The 27,888-nt window shown below is 33.2% G+C and overlaps 2 protein-coding genes across 3 annotated transcripts in view; one reads left to right on the top strand and one right to left on the bottom strand.

The window, feature by feature from the left end:
- Positions 1 to 1,705: 1,705 nt before the first annotated feature.
- Positions 1,706 to 15,697, bottom strand: LOC100745416 (Golgi integral membrane protein 4). Its single transcript, XM_003489320.4, has 7 exons — positions 15,444 to 15,697; positions 8,360 to 8,542; positions 7,768 to 8,243; positions 7,471 to 7,590; positions 3,563 to 3,987; positions 3,222 to 3,349; positions 1,706 to 3,145 (listed from the first exon to the last, which is right to left on the bottom strand). Exons 2-7 carry the CDS (start codon positions 8,538 to 8,540, stop codon positions 3,090 to 3,092), a joined length of 1,386 nt encoding a protein of 461 aa, XP_003489368.1. The 5' UTR covers positions 8,541 to 8,542; positions 15,444 to 15,697; the 3' UTR covers positions 1,706 to 3,089.
- Positions 15,698 to 17,359: 1,662 nt separating this feature from the next.
- The window catches only part of LOC100745294, an 81,768-nt gene continuing 71,239 nt past the window's right edge, over positions 17,360 to 27,888 (top strand). For both annotated transcript variants that reach the window (XM_012385274.3, XM_003489319.4), the window contains exon 1: positions 17,360 to 17,870. The gene's annotated coding sequence lies outside the window, so the exon portion shown is untranslated. The remainder of the gene's footprint in view (positions 17,871 to 27,888) is intronic.

Genomic DNA, 27,888 nt, shown 5'->3' with positions numbered 1-27,888 from the left:
AAATGATTTAAGGGAATTTGAGAAGAAGAAACATTTTTTTTAACAAAACGATTTCTCTATATTATTAATTCGGGGTTAAAACACACGTAATATAGATACACATGTAATTATAAAATACAAATAGAGTATAACATAATAGAACTATATAAATGTATTCTTCGATAATTTGAAGCAATAATTTTTTGATTATCAGAGCTATGTATGTACAGAAAATTTAAATTTCATTAGTGTCTCATAATTTAGATGAGTTCAGCGGAACAACTGGCATTACGTATAGTCTTCACTACTAACAATAGATCATCTATATATCCTTCTTTCTTGACACAGTTGTGTATTGTATAGACAGATTATATAAACTCTTATTTAATAATGTTTGTAGTTTAATAGATCTTCATCCATTTATAATTCTTTAAAAATTTCTGTAGCTATGATTCTTACATGTAAAAGTAATAATTGCAGCAACTCTTCCATAAAAGAAAAAAGAATACAAAAATACTTAACTGTTTTTCTGTAAGATACTAAAAAAAAATTAATCTACATATTGCAGGAAACAGTGACAAGAAACTCGAACGCAGTCATAGATTCATGACTGGATGTTTAAAGGCGATTAGACGCAATGCAAATCGGTTCTGGGAACCGCGATCGTTCTGTATATCGTATTCCAGGCTTGCGTAAGACGAATATAGTGTATACATGTGCATCTGACTCATTGGCAAATAAAATCACGAGCATGTTCCACACGGTTTATTAAAATCGACTGTTCTGCATAATATCTGATGCTCGATATACAAAATACGACTGATAACATAAATTTGCATTAATTGAAAATACAATTGAAATTTAGAACGAAGCTACAAATTGAAAATGAATGATAAGAACAGTTAATCTATGTTATTTGGACACCTAAGAAAAGAAGATATGATAAAATGGTAACCTGAAACATCTGGAATGGTTTTGGCCATTTGTTGTGAAAACATGGATAACGCTTGTATAAGGAACTTGTTAACTGATCGACCAATATGTTTAATTAAGTAGCATTTAGTCAAAGTCTGATTCATCATGGAACTTTCACAGTGAGTTCATGGAAACATTGAAACAAACAAATAATATTATCATCTTAGAAACTCTACTTGCATAGAACATAGAAACTGTAGTTTTTCTAGAACTGCAAGTGTTATGTTAACCTTGGTATTTGATTTATAATCTACATATCCAGGAAGAAAAAAGAAGCTATTCTGTTTAAAATCAAAGATATAAGAATAGTAAGTTATGAGATTTAAAAGGAATACTGATTGAATATTCTTGTAGATGATAGTTAATTTATTTTCCATATATTTGATATAGCATATGAACAAAGAGTAAATTAATAATGATCTATAAATCATTGATAAATAGAGACTGTTAAAAAAGAAGATTTTTCTTCTTTGTCTTGCAGATGCAAGTATCAGTTAAAGGTCATTGGGACAGTACAGATTATTCTGCAATATTTTATTTTCTACAGACACTTCTGTATTATCATAAATACCATACATTCTAAATGTAAATTTATTTTTATGTAACCCAAAGAGCTCAACACAATAATATGTATTATCTTTTAAAGAAAAAACTTTATATGTTTTAAAGACATTGAAAATGTAAAAGAATTGCTTTCACATTATTCAAATATTAGGTCATGAAGCATCAAGTATTAAAAGGAAAATACAAAAATTGTTTCAATCTTTTATTATGAAAAAACTCTTATGTACATATGGATCACTTTTCTCTGTGTCAGTGTATAAGTAGATATCTACGGTCATAACAAATATTAATCTATATCTTTAATAAATTCCTTAAAGTAGTTCCTTTCACTCTGTTAAGTCTTGATTGTTAGCGCCAGAACGACGACTGATAGGCAATAAATAAATCACGTGTACCCTTGTACCGATCGTATTGCACGGTTTCAATAAGAACAGTCGGCTGATTGAATTGCTGAATTCTATTTAAAAAATGTCCAACGAGACGGCTTAAGTAATAAGTGCATTTAAGTCACAACTCCACCTTGGCGGATTGTTGAAAGAAATCATGAACTCTTTCACTGGCAGAATATTTCATCTTTTAAGCTTCTTACCAATTGCTCATGTTCCACGAAAATCTGATAATCGAGTGATTGATATACTACTTTAGAAAGGATCAAGTAGGAAGTATTCTCTTAGAATCCCATAAGTATGTAAAAACATTTAACACTCTAAGTTGTTAATTAGTTACCTACATCCTACATACTTAAACACATGATACAGGACAGAACATTTTGTTCTGAATTAAGTTTTTGTTAACACAGATTAATTGCAAAATAAATGAATTCACTATATTAGAAGACTCTAACTTTATAGAGTCTGTTAAATAGATTAGATTTAATAGACAAGGAATTTTCCTAGAGAAATGCCTTAACAAATACTTATAAATTAATACAGTAATCATCCTAATACTACTGTGACATTTATCACAAAATTTTACTATTTGTCAAATACACAAACACTGTATAATTAAATGAACAAGGTATTTCTTCCCCTGTTCCATCTGCCAATGAAAGAGTGAATCTCTGAAAGAGGCTTTTCTTTCCATGGAAACTTTATATAACTCGCGTCTTTTTTACCTTAGAATTAGCTCTAGAAAAATACAGTCTGTTTTTTTTCTATTCACACACTGCTCAAACCAAACAACGAGCTTCTGAATAAAAATACAATCTACTCATGTTGGTTGGGCAGTGGCTGTTAAATAGCATCTGTATAGAGTATAAACTATCTAAATCTTTTTGGCTAGATCCCCATAAGAGGTTTCCCCCAAAAAAACGTGTAGATAAAAAAGTAAAATGGTGCATCTATCGTTGAGAATCCTTGCTCCATCTTCTTTCTCTCTTCTTTATGATAAATGATGGTTAGCAGCTAAGTCAGTTCGTTAAGTAATGGCAAGATGAAGAGTAGACTGATAGTAGATGCTAATTAGTAGACAATAATTGATTTTCTCTTAAATAAGACTCTTGAATAAGAACTGTTTGTTAAAATCTGCCAAACCAGTCCACTTTACGGCATCTTTACTAAAAAAAAGATCCTTCACTCCCTTTTCTCTTGCTTTAAATTGTGAGGATAGTCTATTTGATCATCCTCATCTAAAATAATGAACAAAAGATTGAACGATATATAAAATTGAGTCACATAATGAATATATCTTATTGATTTAGTTACCTTCACCTTCATCTTCACCTTCAACTAATCTTAAATCACTGTCCTTCTGCTGGGGTTCTTTATCATATTCAACTCCTTCGTACTGATCATCTCCAATATCAGCTATTCGTTCAGCACCAGCATCAAGGCTGAAGTTCCATTAAAAAATAAATCTTATTATTGGATTACAAACAAAAAACCTATAATATTGTATGAATTAATGTCAATGTAGACTGTTAAAACCAACTAAATTTTTGTAATTGTCTAAGATTTCTAAAATATCCGTACAAAATTGAGAACTGAATTTGGTATAAAATTGGCTGAATACAAGAAATATGAAATTATCCTTCAATGAAACATACCCAGCAAGACGAATGTGATTCAATTCATCTCCAATCTCCTGTATGCCAGGCCCAACATTGAACCAACCATTTCCTCTTCTATCTGGAACTTGGTCGTCGGCTCTTCTAGCTGGAACAGCTGGAAATGGAGGATCTAGATTTCCATTTTCACCCTCTTGCTCTTTACTGTTGACATTAATCTTCTGTTTGGGCTCTTCCTTCTTCCTGGCTACTTCGTCTTGTTTCTCCTCGCGATTTTCCAATTTTTGGTCGATCATAATCGGAATGGGTGGCACGCCAACGGGAAGCTTGGACTTTGGGACCGGTTTCGGAACCGGAAGCGCCTTATCCACGGATGTGGACACTGGATTGCCGCTAGTTGCTGGCGTTGAAGTCTCCAGCTTCACGGCTGGGATCGACTTCATCGAACTCGTGGCCACTGTGCTCTGGAAAAATAATTTTGCAATCTTCTCTGCTTGCTTCATTTATTATATTAAATTTTAAAGCATTTCGAAACATTATTTTTATTTTATTTTTAGAATATTTACTCGTATTTTATACTTGGAGTATTGCTATTCGTGGAACGTAAATTTCAATAATTTATTTATTTACTTACATACTGAGAACTAAATCTAACTTTCATTTCTTCGTTACTATCATAATGCAAAGTGCAATTTATTTTTACTAGGACTAAGTATTCTGTTCTCTCACATACACATGCACTCTAATAAGGAAACAAATTAATTATTTACAAAATATTCATTCTTCGCTTTATAAATTTATATTTCTTTTTTGTAGAAAAAGAAGGATTCTAGTTGCAATAATTCTATGCCCTTAAAATACAGATAAGCAAGCGAGTGTTTTGAAAAATAGTAGGCTACAGATGTGGATGAAGAAACATTTTCAGATAGATTTTGTAAAAATTAACTTACCTGCTTCAGTTTCTATTGGCAAAAAGGAATAGTTGTTTCTTTTTCTTCAAAGCTACGAAAGCATGTGAACAAACAAATATTACATAAAGCATGCTCTTTTTTAAAGAAAAATCATCTGACAAAAAGAGAAAATGTCACTAAACATTTTTCTTTAATTTTGAAAATTAGATGCTTCTTCTCCATTTTTAAATTAAACGAATTGATATGTCAACTTTGTTTTGTAACTTGAATTTTATTGAAAAGACAGTTTTAATTACACTAAAAAGAAATTGAAGGCAACAGCAAAATATCATATAGCAAGTTCCAATGAAGCAATATTAAAAACATAACCAAAAAAGAAGCTCAAGCGTAAAAAATCAATTAATTCAAAATATTTATCATCCAATTATAAAACCGAGATATTATTTGGTGAAATCAGAAATATTATCGCAAAGAATGAGAAAATCAATTAATAAAACTTTCAAAAAAATTAATTAAAAATATCCTTCACATGAACAAGAGAACTAATTTTGAGAAGAAAATATTAAATGCTTTCACCTTCTAATGAGACTACTGTTTTATTTAAAGAAAGAAATAAAGGGATCTATTAAAAAAGAAATTTAAACCATCTCACCAAAGATTCTTATTTCTAATATTTAATTAGATCTTTCTCTATCTTTCTTTTTAAATTTGCAGCAAACTAGTAATAACAAGGAAGCAGATCAGTTTAGTTAGGTTTCTGCGAGGGTGCCATAAAAAAATGCAAGCAGATCAAAATAATAACAATTTATTAATGCATTGATTAACACGGACATACAGGCACATTCAATACAGCTTGCAAGCTACATATACACGACTGGTTTCTTTTTTAACTATTGGAAAGAATCGTTCGTCTTTCCTTTGCATTAGGCTGTCAACCGATAAAAAAAATTATACCTTGAGCAAAAGGAACTTTTATAATTGAATTATAAAATATCAATTATAATTGAACGCAATTGGAGCTGAATGTATAATCTGTTGACAGCCTAATGTGTTCTAATTTACATGTAAAGATTGCTAAATATAACACTACAAATTAAAAAAAAAGGGTACTCAACATTTACACAATTGCTAAAACATTTTGTCTTCTGCATAATTCAAACATTGTTCTTGTGATATTGCACTTGAAAAATTTATATTAAAAAATCTACATTGAAGCAGTAAGTAAGATTGAGTTAGTGGATATTTTAAACTGCTTATTTGGTTATTTGTATTTTTCCAAGTTATTTATATTTGTCCAAGATTCGAGAAAAAAAATTACTTTTCTGAAAAATCACAGTTTGCCCTAAATAGTACACAGAGAACTTTATTTCTCAAATATTTATGATAGCTTAGAAGCGATATTGGTTTTTTTTATAATTATAATATTCTATTACGATATAGTTATAATAAGTATTTAATACCAGTTAATACTGATACTGATAGTATAAATTAATAGTAAAAGAAGATAGATAAAACTACTAAATAAACTTCGAGATAATATTAATTAATAGATTATCCCATCATGCAACAGATTTTTCATATTTTCTATCATGTTTCCTCTCAAACCATCATTATACTGTTCAATCTACACTTGATTTGCTGATGATACAGGAAAGAATAGTTCTGTGGACTGATCTCAAGTCCTTTAAGTCAACTAAAGAAATTGTCTATCTACAGCACCAAGTACAAACCATGCAAATTACGTGCATGTGTAAACATTACCAGATAGATTATGCTAAGAAGAATTCAGTTCCCCAACAATCAACTATTTAAAGGCACTTCATTGAATTTCCATAAGCTAAGAGATTCAGCCTTCTAGCTTATCATGACTACTTCTATAGTTTAGCTATTCTCTTCCAATTCATTTTGTATTTTGAATGGCAATAATTTGTTCTTGCAAGAAATATTAACACATTCTCTACAACATCTTTCTGTATTTCTGTACAATATATTTAATAATACAATATACTTTTATTATAGACAAGAACCGTTTGAGTTTTGTTTTCCCTTTTTTTACCAAACACCAAGCATGATATTAAAATTACATCTAAATTAAGTTCTGGTAGCGAATGTGTTAAATAGTAACTAAGGTGAGCACAGTCAGAGTATCACTAATCATATATCAACTTTGATCTCTCCAACTATACTCACAAATAATTTGATTAATAATATATCTAAAACGTTTCAAGCACTTTTATAGCAAAGAGAATCACAACCAGAGCCTGAACTAAAGTCAGGAGCTACATTTAATTGTCAAGAAATTAGCTGCAATATCATAAAATCTTAAATCAATCTAAAGTCAATCATAAAATCTTTATACAAAAAATAGATAAACATGTTTCTCCAAGAGCAGCCATAACGAATACTAAATACAATTATCCATAGTATTTGTAACAAAAATATATCTGACAAGGCATTACAAGTTTTGATCAATCTTATTCGTCAGATCATTCTCAAAATTTGATTTATAATTCCATCTACATTGTTTTGAGCTTTTTCCAACTTCTTCTCTATCTTCTCAGAAGTCTGTTGGATTGGAGAATTTTTTTCATCAATGACAGCAGAATGTTCTTTTTTCTTTACCACTGAGACTGTGGTATGCTTCTTCACATCAAGATTCATGTTAATTGTCTGAGCTATACCTGGTAAATTAGTAGAAGAGCGTTTGTCATTGAACTTGTCATTAATCTGGTTGGGCGGTGGGATAACTTGTCTCAGCTCTTTATTGATCTCAATCTGAATTTGATCATTCACAAATTGATCGCCCTCTTTTCTCTGACGTTTCTCTTGCAAATCGTAGGGCAATGGTAAAACTTCTGCTTCCTTTAACTCGTTTGGACCCACTGGGACGATGTTGCCATTCTTCTGAGCGAATCTAACGTTGTTTATCTCGTTCACCCGTTGTTCATTCGATTGCAGAGGATCCTCAATCGTTTGCTGAGCGAATGGTGCATACAGGGGCTGTGGATTTTTATCGTCATTTGTCGGTGGACTTACCTGTTGCTGCTGTGCCCGATCAACAAGCTGTCCTGCATTTTCTGCTTCTGCGGATTTCGCTTGTGAAGGGTGCGGATTGGCTACGTTTGGCTCTGGAGAAGTAGTTTTGCGCGAAGTTTTCTATTGGAAATAAAAAACAAAAAGTTACAGACCAATTCACTTAAATAAATAATCTATCAATGTGAAAAGTCTTCAAATACAAATTAAGAATCACGATCCATATTTTGAAATGGATAGATTAGAAATTTGAAAAATCTTCAATTAAATAAGACTATTAGTATAAAAAAGGAATCATACCTTGGCTTCTTCCAGTTCATGCTTCAACTGAAACACTTCCTTCCTGAGATGTTCAATAGTGCTATCAGTATCCCCATTGCTCTTTAACATATCATTGTACTTTTGTTCCAGTTCATTCTTCTGAGTGTCCAGTTCCAGAAACTTATTCTTTAAATGTTCCAAGGCTTTCTCTTTGTCCTCTCTTGCTTGCCTGATACGACTACGAAGTTCTCTGAGCGTTGTCTCCAATTTACTAGTGTCTTCTAGAGCTTGTTGATCACGCTTCTTACATTCTTCTTGCAAATCCTGGTGCTCTGTCTGCAGCAACTTGTAAGTTTGTTGCAAAGAGTTGAATCTCTGCATTGCCTCTATGCTATCCTTGTCTCTTAGGGACTTTTCTCTAGATGCACGCTGCTGGAGTTCTTGTTTCACTGCTGCATTTGAACTCTTTTCCTCAGCCAAGGATCTTTCCAGCCTCACTTTGTACTCGAATATCACTAGAAATGAACAGAAATAATTTTTCAATGCAGCTGCTTACAAATTTATCTGGGAATAAATGCAATTTTCTCAAATTGAATCAGATTCCTTATGGTGCATATCTAGTAATCCATACCTTGAAGCTGAGCAGCCAGAGCCTCCTGTTGATGAGCACATTGAATGTGAAGTTCCCGAAGCCTGGCCATCTCTGAGGTGGCGGCGCGGTAGAAGAACACTAAAAGAAGACCCACCACCCCGCAACCCCCGTACACGGCCAGGCGGCCAACTCGGCCCCTGCCAAGTCTAGAACCACTCATCTCTGTAAACAAAATACATATCACAAGATTATTATATAGAAATCATAGTAATCATAGCACAAGTTAAAAGACAGTGGATTGTCTCTCGAAAGTGAGTTGTATATTCTTGGGGTATGCATACATACAGTTGATCAAAATATGGTCAAATTTCTATTTTTTTAATGTTTTTCAAAATAATACCAATTTTCTTCCATTTGAAGTATAATGCATTAATTAAATTTTTGTGTTATTGTTTATTATTTATTTATTATTTTAAACGTCCAAACAAATGAAAAAAAATTGAAAAAAAAATTATCTTGTAATCATCCTTCTAAAAAAAATAAAACAAACAGCGTTATTATCATAAATACAAGATCTATTTAATACAATCTGAGTTACAAGCTACATTCTCACTATTTTTATTTCCTACTTTGCTACTTTTTAATTATTCCACTACTTCAATATTCTGTTTATTATTAAATAAACTGCTGACAAATGAATCTTAATTTCTATAGCGCATATGACATCAATTTGATCAACTCGAAACTTCTTTTATCCCGCACAAGTGAAAACGAGAAATAAGGTCAAGGGGTGAGAGAAGCTCAAGCGTGAGAGAATAATTTACGCCAGCGTTGGCCCCAGTGCGACGTTCAATGCAAGTGAAAGTCGATGATTGCGACTGTAATAACTTTTATCCGGCGATATCCTCTTGCATAATGGCTCATCTTGGAAGACGTACTAAAAAATCGAGAGATTTCTACGAACGTTCAAATCTGAGATCGTGCATGATAGATGCAATTGACCGACACTTTTAACGAGCGAGAAATAAGATAGTAAAATTTGTAACTGAACAAGACAGTGAACAACGTCTCGTCCTAATTAGAGCTACCATGTATATTTTCTGCTCGAGACTTTTCCTCGATAATTACTTTAAATTTACCTTTACAGAAAGATTTAAAAGTAACTTTATAGGATTTTTGTTAAATAATTTTATTAGATAATTACAATATGAGAAATTATATAATATATGTTTAATATATTGGAAGACAGGTTTTTTAATTGTTCTTTCATTTTATTTTTGGCGCCATTTTCGTACAGTACTATGTGACTCAATAACTTAAGAATATTAAATATTGAAACTCATGATTACTATAATCCAAATATTATGAAAGATTAGAGAAAGAATAATATTATGAAACACGAGATTTAGTATTTGGAGTGTTTTGTGAAAATGAAGTATCTGGCGACAGTATCTGATTCGGCACTAACAGTAAAAAAAGGAGGAAAATTCGTTTTGTAATGGACTTACCATTTTAACTTATCATTTTTACGTATATTAATAACAAATAATAGAAGTACAGCAATTGTTGAATAATATTCATTACGAATTGTGTAATTACAAATCAGAATAGATTATCGTGATCTACCTTATCGATCGAAAAGCGATAACGTAATTTCCAGTAAACACATGTTGACAGGTAGGTATTAATCTAAACGTTAAGCGCATACATGTTTGCAAAAGGAAGGGTGGATGGTCGCGTGACACGCTTTCATTTCCTATATCTCGAAGAAACTATATAAAGCGGGACGCCATAGAGCTGGAGAATACACATAGACCGTTTATCTTCCCCTCCTTTTAATCCCTCTTAATTATATCTCTCATCCCCTTATAAAGCTGCAAGATACACAACTACCGGTTCGTGGAAAATCGTAATTGCACGTTTGCTCGTTCTACTGCTATTTTATACCGTGAATTAGAATGCCGTATTAAGATTAGCTATTAAAACCTTTATTTATGTTTTCATTCATTGGAAAGAGAAACAGTGCAACGACTGAACTAACCTCGTTGAAACTTAACCTAACATTGATAAATACAAAACTTATTTCTTTAATAAAAATTCTCCTAGTATCTATTCTTTCATTTAGCAAAGTTCTTCATGTAGTAACTATGATAAATTCTTATCATTTAAATAAAATTTCCCTAATAACTATGACAAATTCTTATTTTTCTATATTAACTATTACAAAGTGACCGTGTTTCCATGAATCGCGATTTCTGTTGTTTCTCAATAACAATGAGAAGAGATTCGATAAAAATACAATTTCATCTTGAGTTTAACCAGTTTGAAAAATATTCCTCGATACGTCTCGCATCCCTAAGTAAGTCTTAGCTATTTTATTCTTGGAAACTAAATACACCGCATTACTTGTGGTTAAATGAGTACACCGCGGGTGGATTACAAGGACAAACAGATACAGATTAAGATCGATTTACGCAAAAAAATTGTTTGGTATTTTTCTATAAAATAGGTAATACAATTTTATATGTTATATTCTATTATTTATTATGTGTCTAATAATATTATGTTTACATTTTACACTAATCTTATAAGGTAAATACAATTACGATTAATACAGTGTATTAAGTAATCCAATGAGAATATAGTAAAAACTTAAGCTTAAAAATATAATATAGCCATTTCAATTATTAAATAAATCGCGTATTTCTGTCTTCCAATATATCTACATAATAATAAGGCGTTAAATTGATTGATTATTATTCGGCGGTATAAAATCACATTTAATCTCGTTTAATGATTCAAAGAATGAGATTTCCACGTGTGTCTTTTAATGCAGCGCATACATTCAGTCCGGCTTTCATAAATTTCGACGAGGCAAAAAATGCTGCTTTTATACGAAAACAAAAAACATAGATAATTTAATACCGTCCCGGCGCGAAATAATAAAATGCGTCAAGTTATTTAGTTCTGTCAAATGAAATAAAATCGTTTATCACGAAGCTGCGCTTTGTTTCACTAAAAAATTGATTCAATTAACGAAATAGCGAGCACCGGTTTGTTCTCCGACAATACGAATTTAAAGTTAGGTTATAAAAACTTGCACGATACTAAAATGGATATATTTAGTTCTTTTTTAAGAAAAGAACTTCCTCATGTGTCAGTTAGAAGGAATATTGTTTGAAATTAAGTCAAAGAAGAATAATCTTAGGATTTAAATATGAATCGGATGATAAAACCGTAGAAGTTAATGTGCACGCGGGCTTAGAAGCGAGTTTGACGGGAAAATGGATTAAATTTCATGTTCTTCTGCTTCGGGTCAGTCCCCAATTATTCGTATGGGAAGCTGCATTCGAGAAATTGATTGCAAAAACATTTAGAATACTAATGCAAACAAAATGATGAAGTAGATATATTCTAAATTCCCTGAAATGAGTAATGGTCTCTTTATTGAAATATTGCATGCCAAAACAAGATAATTATTGATACAGAGCTATCCACTAAGCAGAACTAATGCCATCTAGTAGTAATCAATCGTACAATGCCTAATGAATTTGAATATATACAGAATATCATAGGCATGTACATATTTATGATCATGGCAACCTTCAGCTTTCGCCAGAAAATTGAAGTTGTCGCATCAATTAATGTACAATTTATTGCGAAAGAAATCATATAAATTCTTGAAACATTGTGCATTAATATTGTTGTGTATAGTATATGTCCATAGTATTCTGTCATGGTATATGTCATGGTAGATGCACAGCTATAAGAACGACTATATCGATTATTCAATTATAAAAAATGAAAGAAGTCTTAAGAACATATATTATACAAGTATAAAGAATTCTTATACATTAATTCCTAACAATATTTATCTAATTTCTTTTATGAATAGACTATAAGTATTTATGTAAATTTATATTTTTATGAATACAATACCAAAGCAAAAAGTACTATGATATTCTATATATTTCTGCTTATTATGAACATTTTGATCTTTAAATTTCCTCAAAAATGCATAAAAATCGTCAGACCATTCATCGTTGTTCAATTATTCTCCAAATATTAATTGTCATATGATCATATATCAATTTCCCAACTATATATTTTGAATGCAATAAATCGACTAATAAAATTAAACCAAAACTGATATAATCGTATAGCTTTTCGAATAAATTATTCATCTGTTACGTGTAACTTAAAATTCGAAAGTGGTTTATCGATGGTTTATCGATGGTTACATCCTCAACCACCATAACCTACACAAAACAAACGGGGAGGGTCCGCCACGGCAACTTTTGATCGGCGTACGTACGATGTAACGTAACGTGAGCAGAGGCAAACGTCTGAAATTGGACACCGGTAATTACGATAGTCTGCTTTTATCGTTGCACTTCGACCGGCTCTGCGAGAACGGAAATTACATCCGTCTCGCATGGCTCATCCACGGTTTGCTCGTCCTTGCCGGCCGCGTGAATTATCGAGGATATTTGCGATACCGTCCAAAGAGGCGATACCTCGTATGCGTGTGCAATTGTGCATGTATATATAGATGTAGTGGGAAAAATGCACGAAGGGTGGAGTGCAGGCTACCTAGCGGCTGAATTCCGAGTTCACTGACACTTTCGAGCACGCGCGATAGATCCTGCTTTCACGCGTCAACATATGTGTAACGCACGTCCATGTGTCTGGAATTATTTTAACGGCATTAAGGTTAGCGTACTCAAATTTCATTTAATTATCGGAGAGATCCTTCAGCGATTGATGCGATAGGATGTAAATAATTTTGAATAATTATAATTCAATGATTTGATACGTTTTTAAGGCGACTGTTTATTTACTCGGTGACGTAGTTTCCATTCGCGATTTAGCTGTAATTTTAATTGCATTCAGAAAAAATAAAAAAAAAATTGTAAGGTTTATGGTCGATTTAATAGAATTCTCAGAAGACCGCTGAGAAACCGGTTTCTAGTTAATGGCGCGACCTGGTGTGAGAATATAAATGCGGCTTTTCGAAGATTCTATTTGCCGCGTTGGAAATTCAACGAGCAATTAAAAACTGTATCGCAATGACCAGTTTAATTTGAAATGAAAACAGTTTGAATATAAGTCATGTGAAATTTCTTTAAAAAGAGTCGACTAATTTTTAGTTTACTATATGTATGATAAATTATACTTGTTTACAAACAATGAATTAAAGGAATACTAAAAATAGAACTAGAAAACGGTTAATTGTATCTCTGATAGGAGAAATTCAACAACCAAACTCTAAATTCAAACTTTCAAACTTAGAGTTACATTCAAACGTTTAAACATTCAAGGCGAAGCTAATATTTTATCTAGTTCTATATAAAGAGCGGCTTTCACAATTTTTATACGCTTTCTAACGCGGAAGAAAATTTATAGAGAATAGTGCTATACCGACTTAACTCTGTACCATACGGGTCATTTTCCATCCATTGGATGAATTTCTATTATTAAAAAATTTCTTAAGTCTGTGAAAATTATTTAAGAATACGTAATTGAATACTTAAGAAAGAATAAGATTTTTAAGAATAAAAACTAAAGAATAAGTTAAAATTAAAAATTAAAAATATGGAAAAATTATTTTTAATATTATTTTTAATTTCTTATATCAATTTTATACTAAAATTTTTCTTAAAATATTACATATATTTTTACTCATTAAAATAATAGAGAATAAGCCGTAAGCTATAAAAATTCGAAAAGCGTAACGAAGAACTTTACTGCGACCGAAAGTTTTCTTTTAACTGCATTTTCGGTTTCATGTAGCTTTTAGTAAAGAGCTTAGAATTATGTACTTACAAAAAGTACATATACCGCCTAATTTTCGAGGTCGCACCTCAAAATTTAAGTGTTTCACATGTATACGACATATACATACATATATTTATAACCTCACATGTAAATGCATCGTTAACCTTATTCACCAGCTGCAGATTGCCACACATTAAACGATAGTATTTATCCTCGTTGAATCTTCACCATGACAGCACCAAATAAAAACATGTCAACTTCACCCACCACAAATTTTGAATTATCAGTTATGTAATGTAATTTATACGGGAGATTATTACAAGACTTGATTATAGATTATAGCACTATGCAAAAGTTCATGGTACGATTGATCATTATACAGAGAAAAAAGAGATAAAAGATGAATAAATATTTGCTCGCATCAAATAATACGAACGATTAATTTCACACTATTTTATCAGTAGTTCTCTTTATGTACATTAATCATATCCACCACGTTGAAAAAATACACTTATCAGGGTACACAAATAAATTTATGTATATTTAAAAGGTAAATTATTACATATATAGTAAATATTTCTTTTTTTACAAAGTTTTCTTAATGCAAATTTACATTTACGTAAAATGATTCCCACAATTTGTGTTGAGTATTTACAATATTTTCTCTTTTTCACAAACTTTAAACTCGGAATAATTAGGTCATTTCTGATTCGGATGCTTTCTAAACTACGTTTGTATCATTATTTTGTTCTTTTTCTATTGTCAAATGAGAATAGCAAATCCCGATTATCTATTTTGTTGTCAGCACTATTACTGTAAACTTACTACAGTAGCAATGTTTTTAATTTTGTAACTATAATAAGACAATTTGTTTACCAAATACAATAAACATAGAGCATCAGTTATTTAAGACCCATTATATGAAATTGATGCAACATAAAACGTGTTAACGCGTCCTTTTCCTTGAAATATTAAAATATACGTAGAACTGTCAGTGTCCTTGAAATAATAAAATATACATAAAACTGCTGGAGTCCTTGAAATAATAGAATATACGTAAAACTGCTAGAATCTTTGAAATTTAAGATATACGTAAAATTGCTAAGATCTGAAACGACCCAATCATAATCATCCGACGTTTAATTCACGATTGTGCGTGCATTATCATTATAGCTCTGTATCATCCATTCGCGCTTAATTTCACAGATGAACACTTCACAAGGCACGATCGCACTCAATGATTAATCCATTTCACAGCACCGATCTCAAATTATCAATCAAATTATTATGCGATGAAATAACACCATATACACTGGTTAGATTACACATGGAAAGCTGCGCCTACCTCATACACGAGTAGAGAACTGTACTCTCAGCTCTCCGTCATCGCCGCGTCCTCAAACTGTTATCTTGCGATTAATAGCCTCAACCGCGAAGAAGAAGCGTCGCGACGCGATTACACGGCCGCGAACACAACGTACTCGTCGATGGAGCTATCCTCCAGCTGAAATGCCGCGATCCAGATGAAGCACAACCGACAGGTTAGGACTCTTGCGAAAAACCAGACTCTAGACAATACAGTTGAACGTTCTGAAGCCGGTTTCCCCCACTACTGGTTCGTGGCTGCCACGCCATTAAAACGAAAGGTTCGCCGACCAATCAGGCCTCGCCACTTCGGCAGATAACCAATGCATGGATTCGCCATTGCCAACCTATGATTAAAAAATGCTCTAATTAAGCAAAAAAATACAGAAGCTCGTCGACAGTGCTCGCTTTGTTATTGAAGGGAAGAATTAAATATTTTTTAATTGACAAATAGAATTATGGATTAGGAAATTAGAATTAGGTTAATAATTTCGAACCTTCAAAATCATGATTGAATAATACTGTATCTTTCTCTTTATTTTAAAATTGATAAAGATGGTCGAGAATATAATTCAGTATTTTGTTAAATATTATAATGGTATTATGAGGAGATAACAATATTTGCATAGAACGAAATTTCACATAGAATAGCTTCTAAGATGATTATGTGTAATACAATAGCATTTCTTACAATAAATTTGCAAAGAATAGCTTGTTAAATTAATTAAAGAAGTAATCGGGATCGGTGCGATTTCTTCTTCCGCGAATGAAAGCACGAGACGAGAGAGTGACCCTCTTCTTGATGCTGCTACTAGGTCGTTATAAATTTCTCGAAGAGTCGCATTTCCCTACTTTGTTCCATTTAAAACTCGCAATTATTGTTTTATTATACATTAATTTTGATTAATTACGAGCATCTTAAGACCTACTAAGATTATAGTATACACTTTTATATTTTTTTATTATTATCGAATATTTTACAATAATGGTCTACGAAGTTTGGAAATAAGCGGAAATGATGTTTCATTCTTTTTTATCAACAAAGAAATGCGAATAAAAACGTATAGCGTAACAAAGTGTGAAGACAAGTTTATTTCCGTAGTAATCAGAACTTTATTGCACGCAATCATAATTTTCTGTCAACACGTAACGTCATTGCAATTACTTGGTATAAAATATCTTCTGAAATGATTTAATAGCTCTGAAACAATTTAGAACCGGTTTTACTTGCATTTGCAAAGTTTGCAAAAAAAGTTTTTCACCTGCAAAAAAAAATGTATCACTTATTAGTAACATCATATAATATTTCTAAATTTGTCCGTAAAAAATTTAATTCATTCATAAAATATTTAAGATTTAATATTTTGTAATAATGAATAATAATAAATTTTAATCAGTTACTAAAATCTGCAACATTTTGTAAATCAGAATATCCTCGCAACGATAATTTTCATTCATACAGAATTCCTATATACTGTTTATTAAGAATTGATTCTAAATATAAATTTAAAAGAGAGATGTATTTATTATCAGCATTATGCAACATTTATAAAATCACATATAATATAAATTATTATTATGAATTATTAATATACAACTATTAAAATCATACAACATTCACTCATAAAACATTTATGATTTGCCAGTAATATATTAAATTAACAAAACTTTCCGAACTAAAATATCCTCACAGATATACAATTTTAATCGACACAAATACCATATCCTTAAAAAAGTCACGCGTAATTTATCCTTCAAATTAATATTAAAAAATTACTGTATAATAGAATTTAAAAGAATAGTGGCTCGCAACGCTTCTGCGGCGTACCTAGTAACTTTGAGCGTCGCTACAGCAGTTGTGTGGCAGCAGTGGCGCCTGGCGGGGCACGGCTCGGCGAGCATCGGCCGCTCAGTCAAGAAACTCGACTGCACCGAATCACTACGAAGCGAGGTTAAAATCGGTACGAGCCAGGAGCGCGGTGCTCTCTGTAACTCTAGGCTTTGCCTGCACGGCGGTGGCTTTTCTGACGGATTCAGTGTGCCGCGAGTTACTTTCGTGTTCCAGAATTCAGTGTCCGTAAGTTATTCGTGTTCGAGCCGTGTTCCCTAGTGTTCCTTACTTCTCGCGGGTTAAAGGACGAGGCGGAACGGGAACGTCGAAGAAATCGTTTTTCTTTTCTCGACCATCGAATACTTGGACACGCGTCGCTCTCGTACTTTTTCGCGTGCGTACATGTATTTATTCGAGATCCACTGGTCAAAAAAAAAGCAGCCTAGTGACAGTGATGAGTGTTTCTTCGCTTGTGTTCGTGGCCGTTGTTCGGGGCTTACGTGACTGTGACCGTGACTGCTGTACCGCCGCCGCCACCGTGATGTACTTCGCAAGCTCCGCCGTCAAGGAGATGCTGTAAGTCAAATTTTCCGTATAATATTCTAATTCATACTATAACTTTCTCTTTTCGTTACCCGCGAAATTGTAATTCCGTTGGACAGCCCTGTGCATCCATTACGGATAGCCTTTGCGTGCTTGTTTATGTGCCGCAGATGGTACGAAGGTCGATCCGGAAATGGGTCGAAATCGTGATTTCCTATCGCGATTATCCATCGTATCTCGTACCTGTCTTCTTTCTATGCTCGTTAGAATTTCTCTGCAACATTCCTTCTTCTAAGTCGTCCGTTGTAAATATTTTGAACATGGCTTTCCACTCGTCTCCGCGTTTTCAAATATTTCATATTTTTTGTACGTATCATATAAACAAAGGCTACTTTAAGTGTTATATTAAAAAGAAATATAGGGTGGATATTGCTTTAGAGAAAAATTGGTAGGAAATTTATTCGGCGACGTAACGAGGCCGTTGCTCTCCGAACCGATAATACACAATTGCAGATGCGAATATTTTTCGTCGCGATTGTCGCGAATTACTCGTTGCCCCGTGTGTACTCAGCCGTACTTTTTTTTCCCTCTTTTGCGAGAGATAACGAGAGCGCGGGGCAGTTTTTTTGACGTTGGTCTCTCTCGCTGCGCAATAAAGGCGGCTCAAGGCAGCGCTAACATGGTGGCTGTTGCCGACGGAAACGTTGAAAGTCCGACGAAAAGGGTTCCCGATCGGTCGACCAAGGCATTTCCCATTTCCGCCCGTCTTCCGACCGTCCTCTTGAAGCCATAGATTTCTCGACGTGTCACGCTCGTATGTTACGCATATACGTGTATATGCGTGTGCATACGTGTACGTTTCCACGGCGAGGCCGTGTGTATCGCTCCTTTGGTCGCCCGTTGAAAATGAAAACCTTACAATCCGCCTGCCTCGAAATTGGTAATTCGAACATATCAGCCGGACCAGTTTCGATTTCGAAATTCGAGCTCTCCGAAGCCATTCTCCGATATCTTACCATTGTAATACCGAATAGCTTCTCTGTTCTTGCTTCGTGCTGGAAACGCAGTTAGTCATGCATGAAATTATTACGATTCTTCCGGTGACGATCATCGAATCGTCAACAAATTATGGTAAACTGTGGTTATATTAGTTATCACGAGTATCGGGGGAAAATGAATATTGAAACGTCAGGAAATTCCGTAACAGTAGTCACTCGCTGCACGGTGCATATGTACAGCAGTGCCACGTTAACTGACCGGGATTTTACCTCGTTAACTGGCCGGCCTTATCCCCTCCAGTTCTTGGAAGACATTTTGCGATAAGTCTGTAATATTTATAAATATTCATGTGTGTTCAATAAACAAATGTGTCGCATATCCGTATTTATTGAAGAAAGATACTTAGAATTTCCTTGAAACATATTTCGCATTAACTTGATACGTAAGATACATCGTCAAAACGAAGCATTCTATCTATATCATATGTTAATATCGTGTAACTGACCCTAGTGGTAAATTACATAGTATTTTAACACTATTTATATATGACGTACATATACAAGTTTTATGTTTCAAATTAAAATTATTTCATTTTAGCGCGGAAAATAGTTTATTTCAACAATTATTATACATATTAACGAATATTGCATACATATTTTACGATTGTGTAATTGACTCGAATAGTAAATTGAAATTATTTAATACTTGTACTTACATTATGCGGTATACGTAAACACTGTTTAATTACTTAGTTGAAAATAGTTCCACAATTATTATGCATATTAACCGAGCATTATTGCAAAATTTACGGTCGTGTAATTCACTCAAATAGTAAATTACTATTTAATACTTGTATTTACAATATGGTGTATATATATATACTAATAATATTTAATTATTTCCTTGTAAGCGGTTTCGCATTTGTTATGTATATTAAATAACAAATGTATATAAAAATAATTTTCACAATCTTTGAGAGTAACACAGTTAATACGGTCCTGTGAGAATTGTATTGGCTGGCGAGTGGGTATGCGTAGTGGTGCGATTTTTCAAACGGTACTTGATGGCTTGCGTTGATGCACACCGCTTCGGAAATCTATGAAATTGATAGCCACTTACATAACGCGGTATACAGAATCGCGAGAGAATCCAGAAGCGATTAGACGCCATTTTTCACTGGCGTCCTTAACTCATTAAGCAAATAGGGAGTAACGGTTGTCCGTGTGACTGTGTCGCGTCCGTGACGTGTACCGTTCCGAGCAACAGATTTTCGATCCGCCATGTTTTTCTCCGAAACATCGAGTTTCCTTCCGTAATCGTGTTTTCATTCATCCTTTGCCAATTTAACGAGAAAATAATATGCAAATATCGCGTTAATACAACATTATTAATGAATGTAAAATAACGTAACTAAATAGTTTATTATTACTCACTTATTTACTGTTTTGTTAAGATATAAAATAAGTATCAGAATAATAGATAATTTATGGAAGCTTAGTATGCAAACCGGACTGTCTAAATAACCGGATTATCTAAGTAAAGATTTAGATAATCATAAAGTACTAGAAATAGTTCAGTTTCTTCAAACTTTATGGAATTTAGAAACTTTGTATGATCTAGAAGAAATAATGGAACAAATTCTTAGAATTTCCTTTCATAACCTCAACATTAAAGAATAGAAATCAATAAAATAAACTGAGTGAGAAGAACGAATATACATGAAATTAGCTTTTAATAGGTTATACGTAATGAAAACTGTTAAGCAAATCTGTGGAATTTTCTGTCATCAATTTCCATATCGAATACAGAATTGAACAATATAAATTAATTGAAATCAGACATGGAAAAACATGTTTGTCTTTATCAGGCTAGATAACAAATTCCAAAATGAGTAATCTCGTCAGTCAACCTAAAAATGTTTATATTTCTTCGAAAACATAACATTTGACATAAATAATATACACGGGCATTTTATCGACAGAAATTGAATTTTCGCACCATAAGGCCGTCCATTTTTACCGCATACAAATTCCCCTGGTTTATTTAAATTTATAGGACGTGGAATATTTATGGGGCCGTTGAAGATGCTCGAAAGGCGAGACATTCCGCCCGAAATCGACGTCGTTCATAAATTCCCGCCCCTTTTGGCCCACCCACTCGCCTCTTGGCTACATATTAGAAATCGATTTTACGTTTGTCATGCTTCAACTAGCTGTTATTTATCTCGTAATATACGGATTGCAAACGGACTATCTATATTTAGTGCGTTTTGTTCATTTCGTAGAGACTTAGGAGAGAAAAAGGGAGAAAGAAGAAAAAAAAATAATGAAAAAGTGGAAATAGAACGCGAAATATTGAACGCGGTGCGATTCCAGTTTCCTCGAGTCGTTGCAAGTCACGAAAGTTGAACATATGTTGCGCTAATGGCTGCTGTGTGCGTAGGGCTATGCAAATAAAACCTCTTCTCAGTTAAATCGGCCATTAGAGGCACGGTACAGTTACATTTTTATTTACCTGAATATCAAGATCTAAAATTAGCCTGCAAGCCTGCTTCGCTTTATAAGAAGAAAATTTTCTCCCGATTATGTAAATATTCGACAGGGACGTCGTACTTCACAATGTTGGTACAAGTGGGAAAAAATGCTGAAACATAAAATGGCGCTATATCAGGGCAATTATTTCGATAAAATACGTTACATGCTTCGCTATGCTATGGGAAAGAAAAATTCATGAAATATAAAATTGCGAAACCGGTGCAATTATTCTAATAATTATTCGATATGTATATGGAATATTATAATAATTGTTATATGATTCATAATAATTGTGTGTCATTAGTAAAGAAAAAAAAAAAAGAAAAATTGTTAAGACACAGGACTTATTATCGATAAGACCTAAAAATATATCACCGGCTTGTTTCGTGTCATAAAAATAACATTTTTCCGCAATGCATATGTAAATATTCAATATTAATATAATCTAATAATATTGGTAATTATAATTAATGAATAAACGAGGTTATCTGATATTCGATATAGGAAATTATATACTTTATAATGTTGGTAGGGAAAGAGATTGCACTAAGATGCACAATGGCGGGAAATCGTTTAAATAATTAATTGATATAGAACTGATCTACTTCCTAATGTTGGCAAAAGAAAAACGATTATTAAAATACAAAATGTGGTATGAAAATATAAAATTAGCCCATAAGTTAGCTTATCTTATAAAAGAAACATTTTCCTGTAATTATATAGGATATTAAATATAAGGATAATATACTTTACGATATTGGTAAAAAAAAGAAAAAAATGTTGGCATGTAAAATGTCACCAAACGAAGGGGAGGTTAATTATTTGAACAAGTATAATAGCGCGTTAAATGGGATTTGGAAAGAGGATAATTATAATTCCGCAAACGAAGCGTAGTTCAAAAGATAAATGTTTGAATTAATAATTGGCAAACAGAAAAAAGGTACGCCACGCGCTGCCTGTTAATTCATAAACTTTTAATCGCATCATTTTTAACGGTATGTAACATGAAAAATGTTAAACAGCCGGGTTTTATCCCGTCGAACGAGCTGCAAACGTAATCTAGGGGAATTACACGTGAATAATGTAACCAGAGGATCAACGGTGTATATTCTTCTATGTCTTTTCTCACTAATCCGGATGTCGCAGTCCTAAACGCCTGATGTTTATTTTAATTCCAACCTTTCTTCGTTCATTATCATTTAAACAACACGAGATAGTGTTTTTAATTAATTCTTAGGATCTTCTTTTCCTTTATGAAGATGATATTTTCTTTTTGAAAGTTCCCGTGTTTTTAGAGGTATTAAATCTAGTAACTTTTTTCTAATAATCTAGTCGAATAATTCCGAATAACATTTGTTTTTATTACTAGACGAAAGGATACTTTATTTACCTATGTTTTAAAAATAACGAAATGAATTATTCTGACGATAACTCGCAACTCAATTTCAACTTTTATTATCTATCGCGGAACATCGTTGCGGGATAAAAATTATGCATAAGCTCAAAAAGTAAATCGATCAAACTCGAGGAAAATGCATCTACATTTTAGTTTCTAAAAGTGATGGATGTGCAGGTGTATAGTAATTTCTTTGGCGAATCGGTTTATCAGATAAGGTTTCAAATAAAATTGATGATTTTCCCCTCGTTAATTACTTTTGCCTCCTAGTTCTAATTATTAATTATTTAAAATAATACTTTCATTAGAATTATTTATAGATGTCTTGATAGAATTATTCGTAATATTTCTCAATATTTAAGAATTATTTTCAAGTCCTGGAATATTTCTATTTTCTTGAATGCAGAATTTCATAGTGATTTCTAGTTTTCCATTTCTCCCAATTTTACTTAAATTTATATTTATATCAATTATATTAAATTCAATGAAATATCCCTCTGTATCTATAAGTACAGTTCATTTCACATAAAATTTCCTTCAATGTCGAATGAAAGTTCCCGTTCTAAACCCCTTTCTATACAACATAAATCCGCTTTTGTAGCAGAGGAAAAGTCGGAAGAGCAGCGAAGTTCTCTGATCGAAGTCCATAATCGTATCACGTAATTACACGTTACCTGATCGCATATTGTTCACCATGATCGGTAAGGAATTACGGATGGTTCGGATTCATCGATCACGATCCTCTCACTAAACAATAGCATCGTGTTTAGGATTAGCAAAAAGCCTCCTAATTAAGTGAAATATATTTCTATTTGCTCTTTTTTCATTTATTCCTTTCTACCTTTCGTCCCCTTCATTATCGTTCGTTCCTTCTGCGACTTTTTTCTCTCTTTTTTTTTTTTTTTTTCGACACACATTTTATTCTTCCTTTCACCATCAGACCCTCGAACGCAGTACTTCATCAAATTAATTAAAAATATTAGCAAATTGACAAGTTGATAGACCTTACTTTTAATAATTAATTTAATATTTATAATTTTCTCGTAGAACACATTGCAATAGATCGTTTCGTCATTGTCGTCACATAGGACAATCTAGATGCTTCGTAATTTTTAAAGCTTATTTACAAATTCCTCAAAAATCAAATTATTTTCAATGCAGTTGCCCGATTTGGCTACTCAAAGTGCTTTATTATATATATACAGGGTGATTGGTAACTGGTGGTACAAGCGTAATGGGGGTGATTCTACGCGAAAAAAGAAGTCGAAAATATAGAATAAAAATTTTTCGTTCGAGACTTTGTTTTCGAGAAAATCGACTTTGAATTTTCGCTCGGTACTCGTCCACTTTATCGCGTCTCGTTATAACGGATCTTACTATAGATCGTTGCCTCGATAGAAAAATTTAAAAAATTAAAAACAAAAATTTTATTCTATATTTTCGACTTCTTCTTTCGCGTAGAATCACCCCCTTTCCGCTTGTACCATCAGTTACCAACCACCCTGTATATGTATATCGATTATTTATATTTTCTTTATATTTCACGGCATATCATTACAAATAGCAATTGGTACAATGAAAAATATGTAGAATCAAAGATTGACAATGTAAGTGGTGGCTAAACGAAAGGCGGATTCGTCGTCATTTTCGAGGTGGGTTTGGCGCGCGTGGAAAAAGTAGGTTGAGCGCCACTCGGCCTGCAGGACCGCCTAGTTTTTGTCGAAATCGATTTGTCGAGGAGGCGTACATGGATCGCGAACATTGAGACGCTTCCGAGTCGTCTTACCCAGTAATCGTATAATCTGCTGTTATCAAGAATCTTGTTCACGCTATGCTCCGTAGAAAAACAAATACACCAACCATTCTAGAGAGAAATATAGGAAACTTGGTCTAGGGGAATTTTTAGGGAATAACAAAATTAGAATTTAATATAAACAGTGGGTTTTGTTTTTTAGAAAACTTGAATCTGATATGGAATATACGCCTCTTGAAAGAAATTGGATTTAGATGAATTTCCTGAGGGATTCCTCTAAGATTAGAAAGTAATTTGAAATATAAACATTTCGCAATACGTCTACAGGAATTTTTAGGGATTTTTAGAATTACAGAGATGTAAGTTTTTAATTGCCATACATTTGCAAGTTTTCTATTAGCCGGTTTTCTGTAGTTAATTTTCTATTTCTTTTTTATGCTATTTTATGTCTTCAAAAAGTCCTCAAAATACTTGTGATAATTATTAAAGTCTTGCTGAGGTTATACAGTTTGTTTTTAAGACAAATGTTATAGGCTCGATATTAATTACAATAATAGAAATCAATAACGGTTACATGACTCAGCTAAGGACTAGACGACTTAGTTAAAAATCACAGTGAAATGAAGAAAAGGCTGGCAACGCGTGACTCAATAGATCAGAGGTATCGTGTTTACAAAGATTGGCGGCCATCATAGTAAAAATGGCGTGAGATGGGTGGTGACAGAAGAAATTCGACTACGCGAATCTTGTTTATTCGATTCGAATGGAAATTGCAAGCTCATTGCTTGTCTTGGGGAAATAGGACTAGTTTGCACCCGGAACTCTTTTTCCAAGCGAAATCAACGATCATTTATTTCGGTGGCGGCCATTAACTTCTTACACTAGCACCCCCGCACTACCGCAGCCATCATGAAAATTTGATCGAACACAAAATTCCAGCGTCATGAATGAGAAAGACGCATGAATTATTCATTTTCATAATTAATTTCGCTTTGATATTTATTATTGACATTCCACCGCATCTATGTTTAATTAGCGACCATCTGCATTTCCCATTTTGTTGATCCCATGTAATGATGGATTAATGATTTTTTAAACAAGTTTTTTTCTCTTTTTTTTAATAAAAAAATGATGAAAAATTGGGAGTTGTGAATCAGCGGTGGAAAGTTCGGGAAATTCCATTGGGAAATTATTTTATTTTGACGATCGATGTTTGCTAGGTGTAACTATGTATCAATCTAAAGACGATGCGAATTTAGAAATAACATGAGGAAGATAAAATTATCTTGTCTGGATGATAATTATTTGCCACTTGTAATTGTAAATCAAGCCAAGAACGAGCTTATAAAAGATGGAGTTTAAGAAAATAATTGTATATTCAGATAAGAAAAACGAGATGGAATAATAAATATTTAAACAAAAAAATAGTTAATATATCGTCAGAATGAGATTTGTCGTTCTCCGAGATACGATTAACAATTCCTGAAATCTCGCAAAAAATTGCTTTCGTCTCTTATTACGTAAATACTTAAAATTCATAAATTACCAATACAACCGATTATTTTTATAGCGAGTTTCCTTCTATTCGACAGTAGATGATGTTATTTAATAACCACTGCAAAATGAAATTGTCGAGACATATCAGCTCATCGAGGCGATTCATCGAATAATTTCTCGAATTTTCTCTACATTCTCACACTAACCTAAAACCGTCAATTTCTTCCTTTTTCCTAACATAAAGCCGTAGTTTCGTTATATAAACCAATTAGTCCAATCGATTTCTCCTTTGTCAATCGGTTATCGTCGCAGGAATTAGAACGTCGAAACCGTGAGTTGCCGTGGAACCGTGTCGATCATCGATTTCTCGATGATTCTTATTAATTAACGAGTCGCCGGCTCGTAATCCTTCGATTGGAATTTAGGCACGCCTCAACATAAGCGTTCAAAGTAATTAACACCACAGTAGATGGATCTCGGAGAAACAAAAGAAAGATTTTAGTACGGATAGATAGGGGCAGATGGCGACGCGATTGCGCGTAGATTTCTCCGCGATCGGTCTCATCGATTCGTCGCATACTTCGCGGCTATCTTCCCTCGTTACGCGTGAGATTTTCGAGCCGCCGCGTGAATATTTCAGCGATAATACGCCATCTAAAATAGTCATAATTTATTCGACGAACCCACGCGACCGAGCGCCAGTAGTAATTGGTCTTTGCTCGATTAATGCAACGTACAGTATCGTATTGATTAATCACGCGAGATTATGCCAATTTTAACGATATACGAAGCGTGGAATGCGTGCCAGATGAGCACAGATCAAGCAAGACTTTGTTTTATTTCAATTACTAGATGGCTGAATAGTTCTATATTCTTATGAACTCGCGATTATTATGCTTATTGAATATTGATTATCTTCCATGGTTTTTCTGATAGTTAAGTCAATCTAAGTATATGCACACATTTGTTAAAAAATACTACAGAATAATTTGTGCTGCGATTTAGCTTATCACCGGGAGATTATATTTTATAGAGATTTTTTTAAGATATTGGCTCACGCTGGTATTATAATTTGATATAAAACTTTAAATATACAAGACTTTTCTTTAATACGGTAGATCTAAGGGATTTTTTGGAAACTTTAGGATTAGAATTTAATGTAAAATGTACACTTTTCCCAATAAGCTGGAACTAGAGGGATTTTTAGAAAAACTTGAGGGAAATTTGGGACTGGAATTTAATACAGTATGGAATACGAACCTATTTGATTTCATTTTGATGAGATTTTTTTAAGGTTAGGTCTATCTGGAGTTTTCAGGGCATACTAGAATTAAAATTTAATATGAAACGTAGACTTATTTTAATACATTGGAACTAAGGGCGTTTTAGAGAATTCTGGAATTGGAATTTAGTACAAAATGTAGATTTCCTAAAAAGAAGTTGAGTTTGACGGGAGAATTAGAAAATCTTAAGATTAGGATCTACAAGGAAATGTTGCATACTAATCTCTAGAACGCGTTAATGGGTAATCCTAAGTCAGAGAATCGATGGAGAGAATATCATTTGATGTCCGTCGGTGAAAACCAGTTTCGTTGTTCGGTTAAAAACAGGATTTCAGCGGGGAAAACTCTGTTTCCCGGCAACAGCATTATATTCGCAACTCTCCCCCCCCCCCTCTCCCCCCCCCCCCTCTCTTCCCTCCTCTACGCCTGCGTTTTCGTGGAAACAGGAATTCCATTAGAGCTTTCAAATCGGCTGACTCTTTCATCAGACAGGATCGATTCCACCGTCATCGTCTATTCGAATTAAAACGAGCCGCGCGTCGTTTCAGACTTCGCAGAACGTATCAATCTGCGCGCCGCCATTGCTGAA

This window comes from Bombus impatiens, unplaced genomic scaffold (genome assembly GCF_000188095.3).
Source record: "Bombus impatiens unplaced genomic scaffold, BIMP_2.2 scf_0320, whole genome shotgun sequence".
Lineage (NCBI taxonomy): Eukaryota > Metazoa > Arthropoda > Insecta > Hymenoptera > Apidae > Bombus > Bombus impatiens.
Note: the sequence above shows the minus strand (reverse complement) of the source record. Positions and strands in the feature narration are given on the sequence as shown.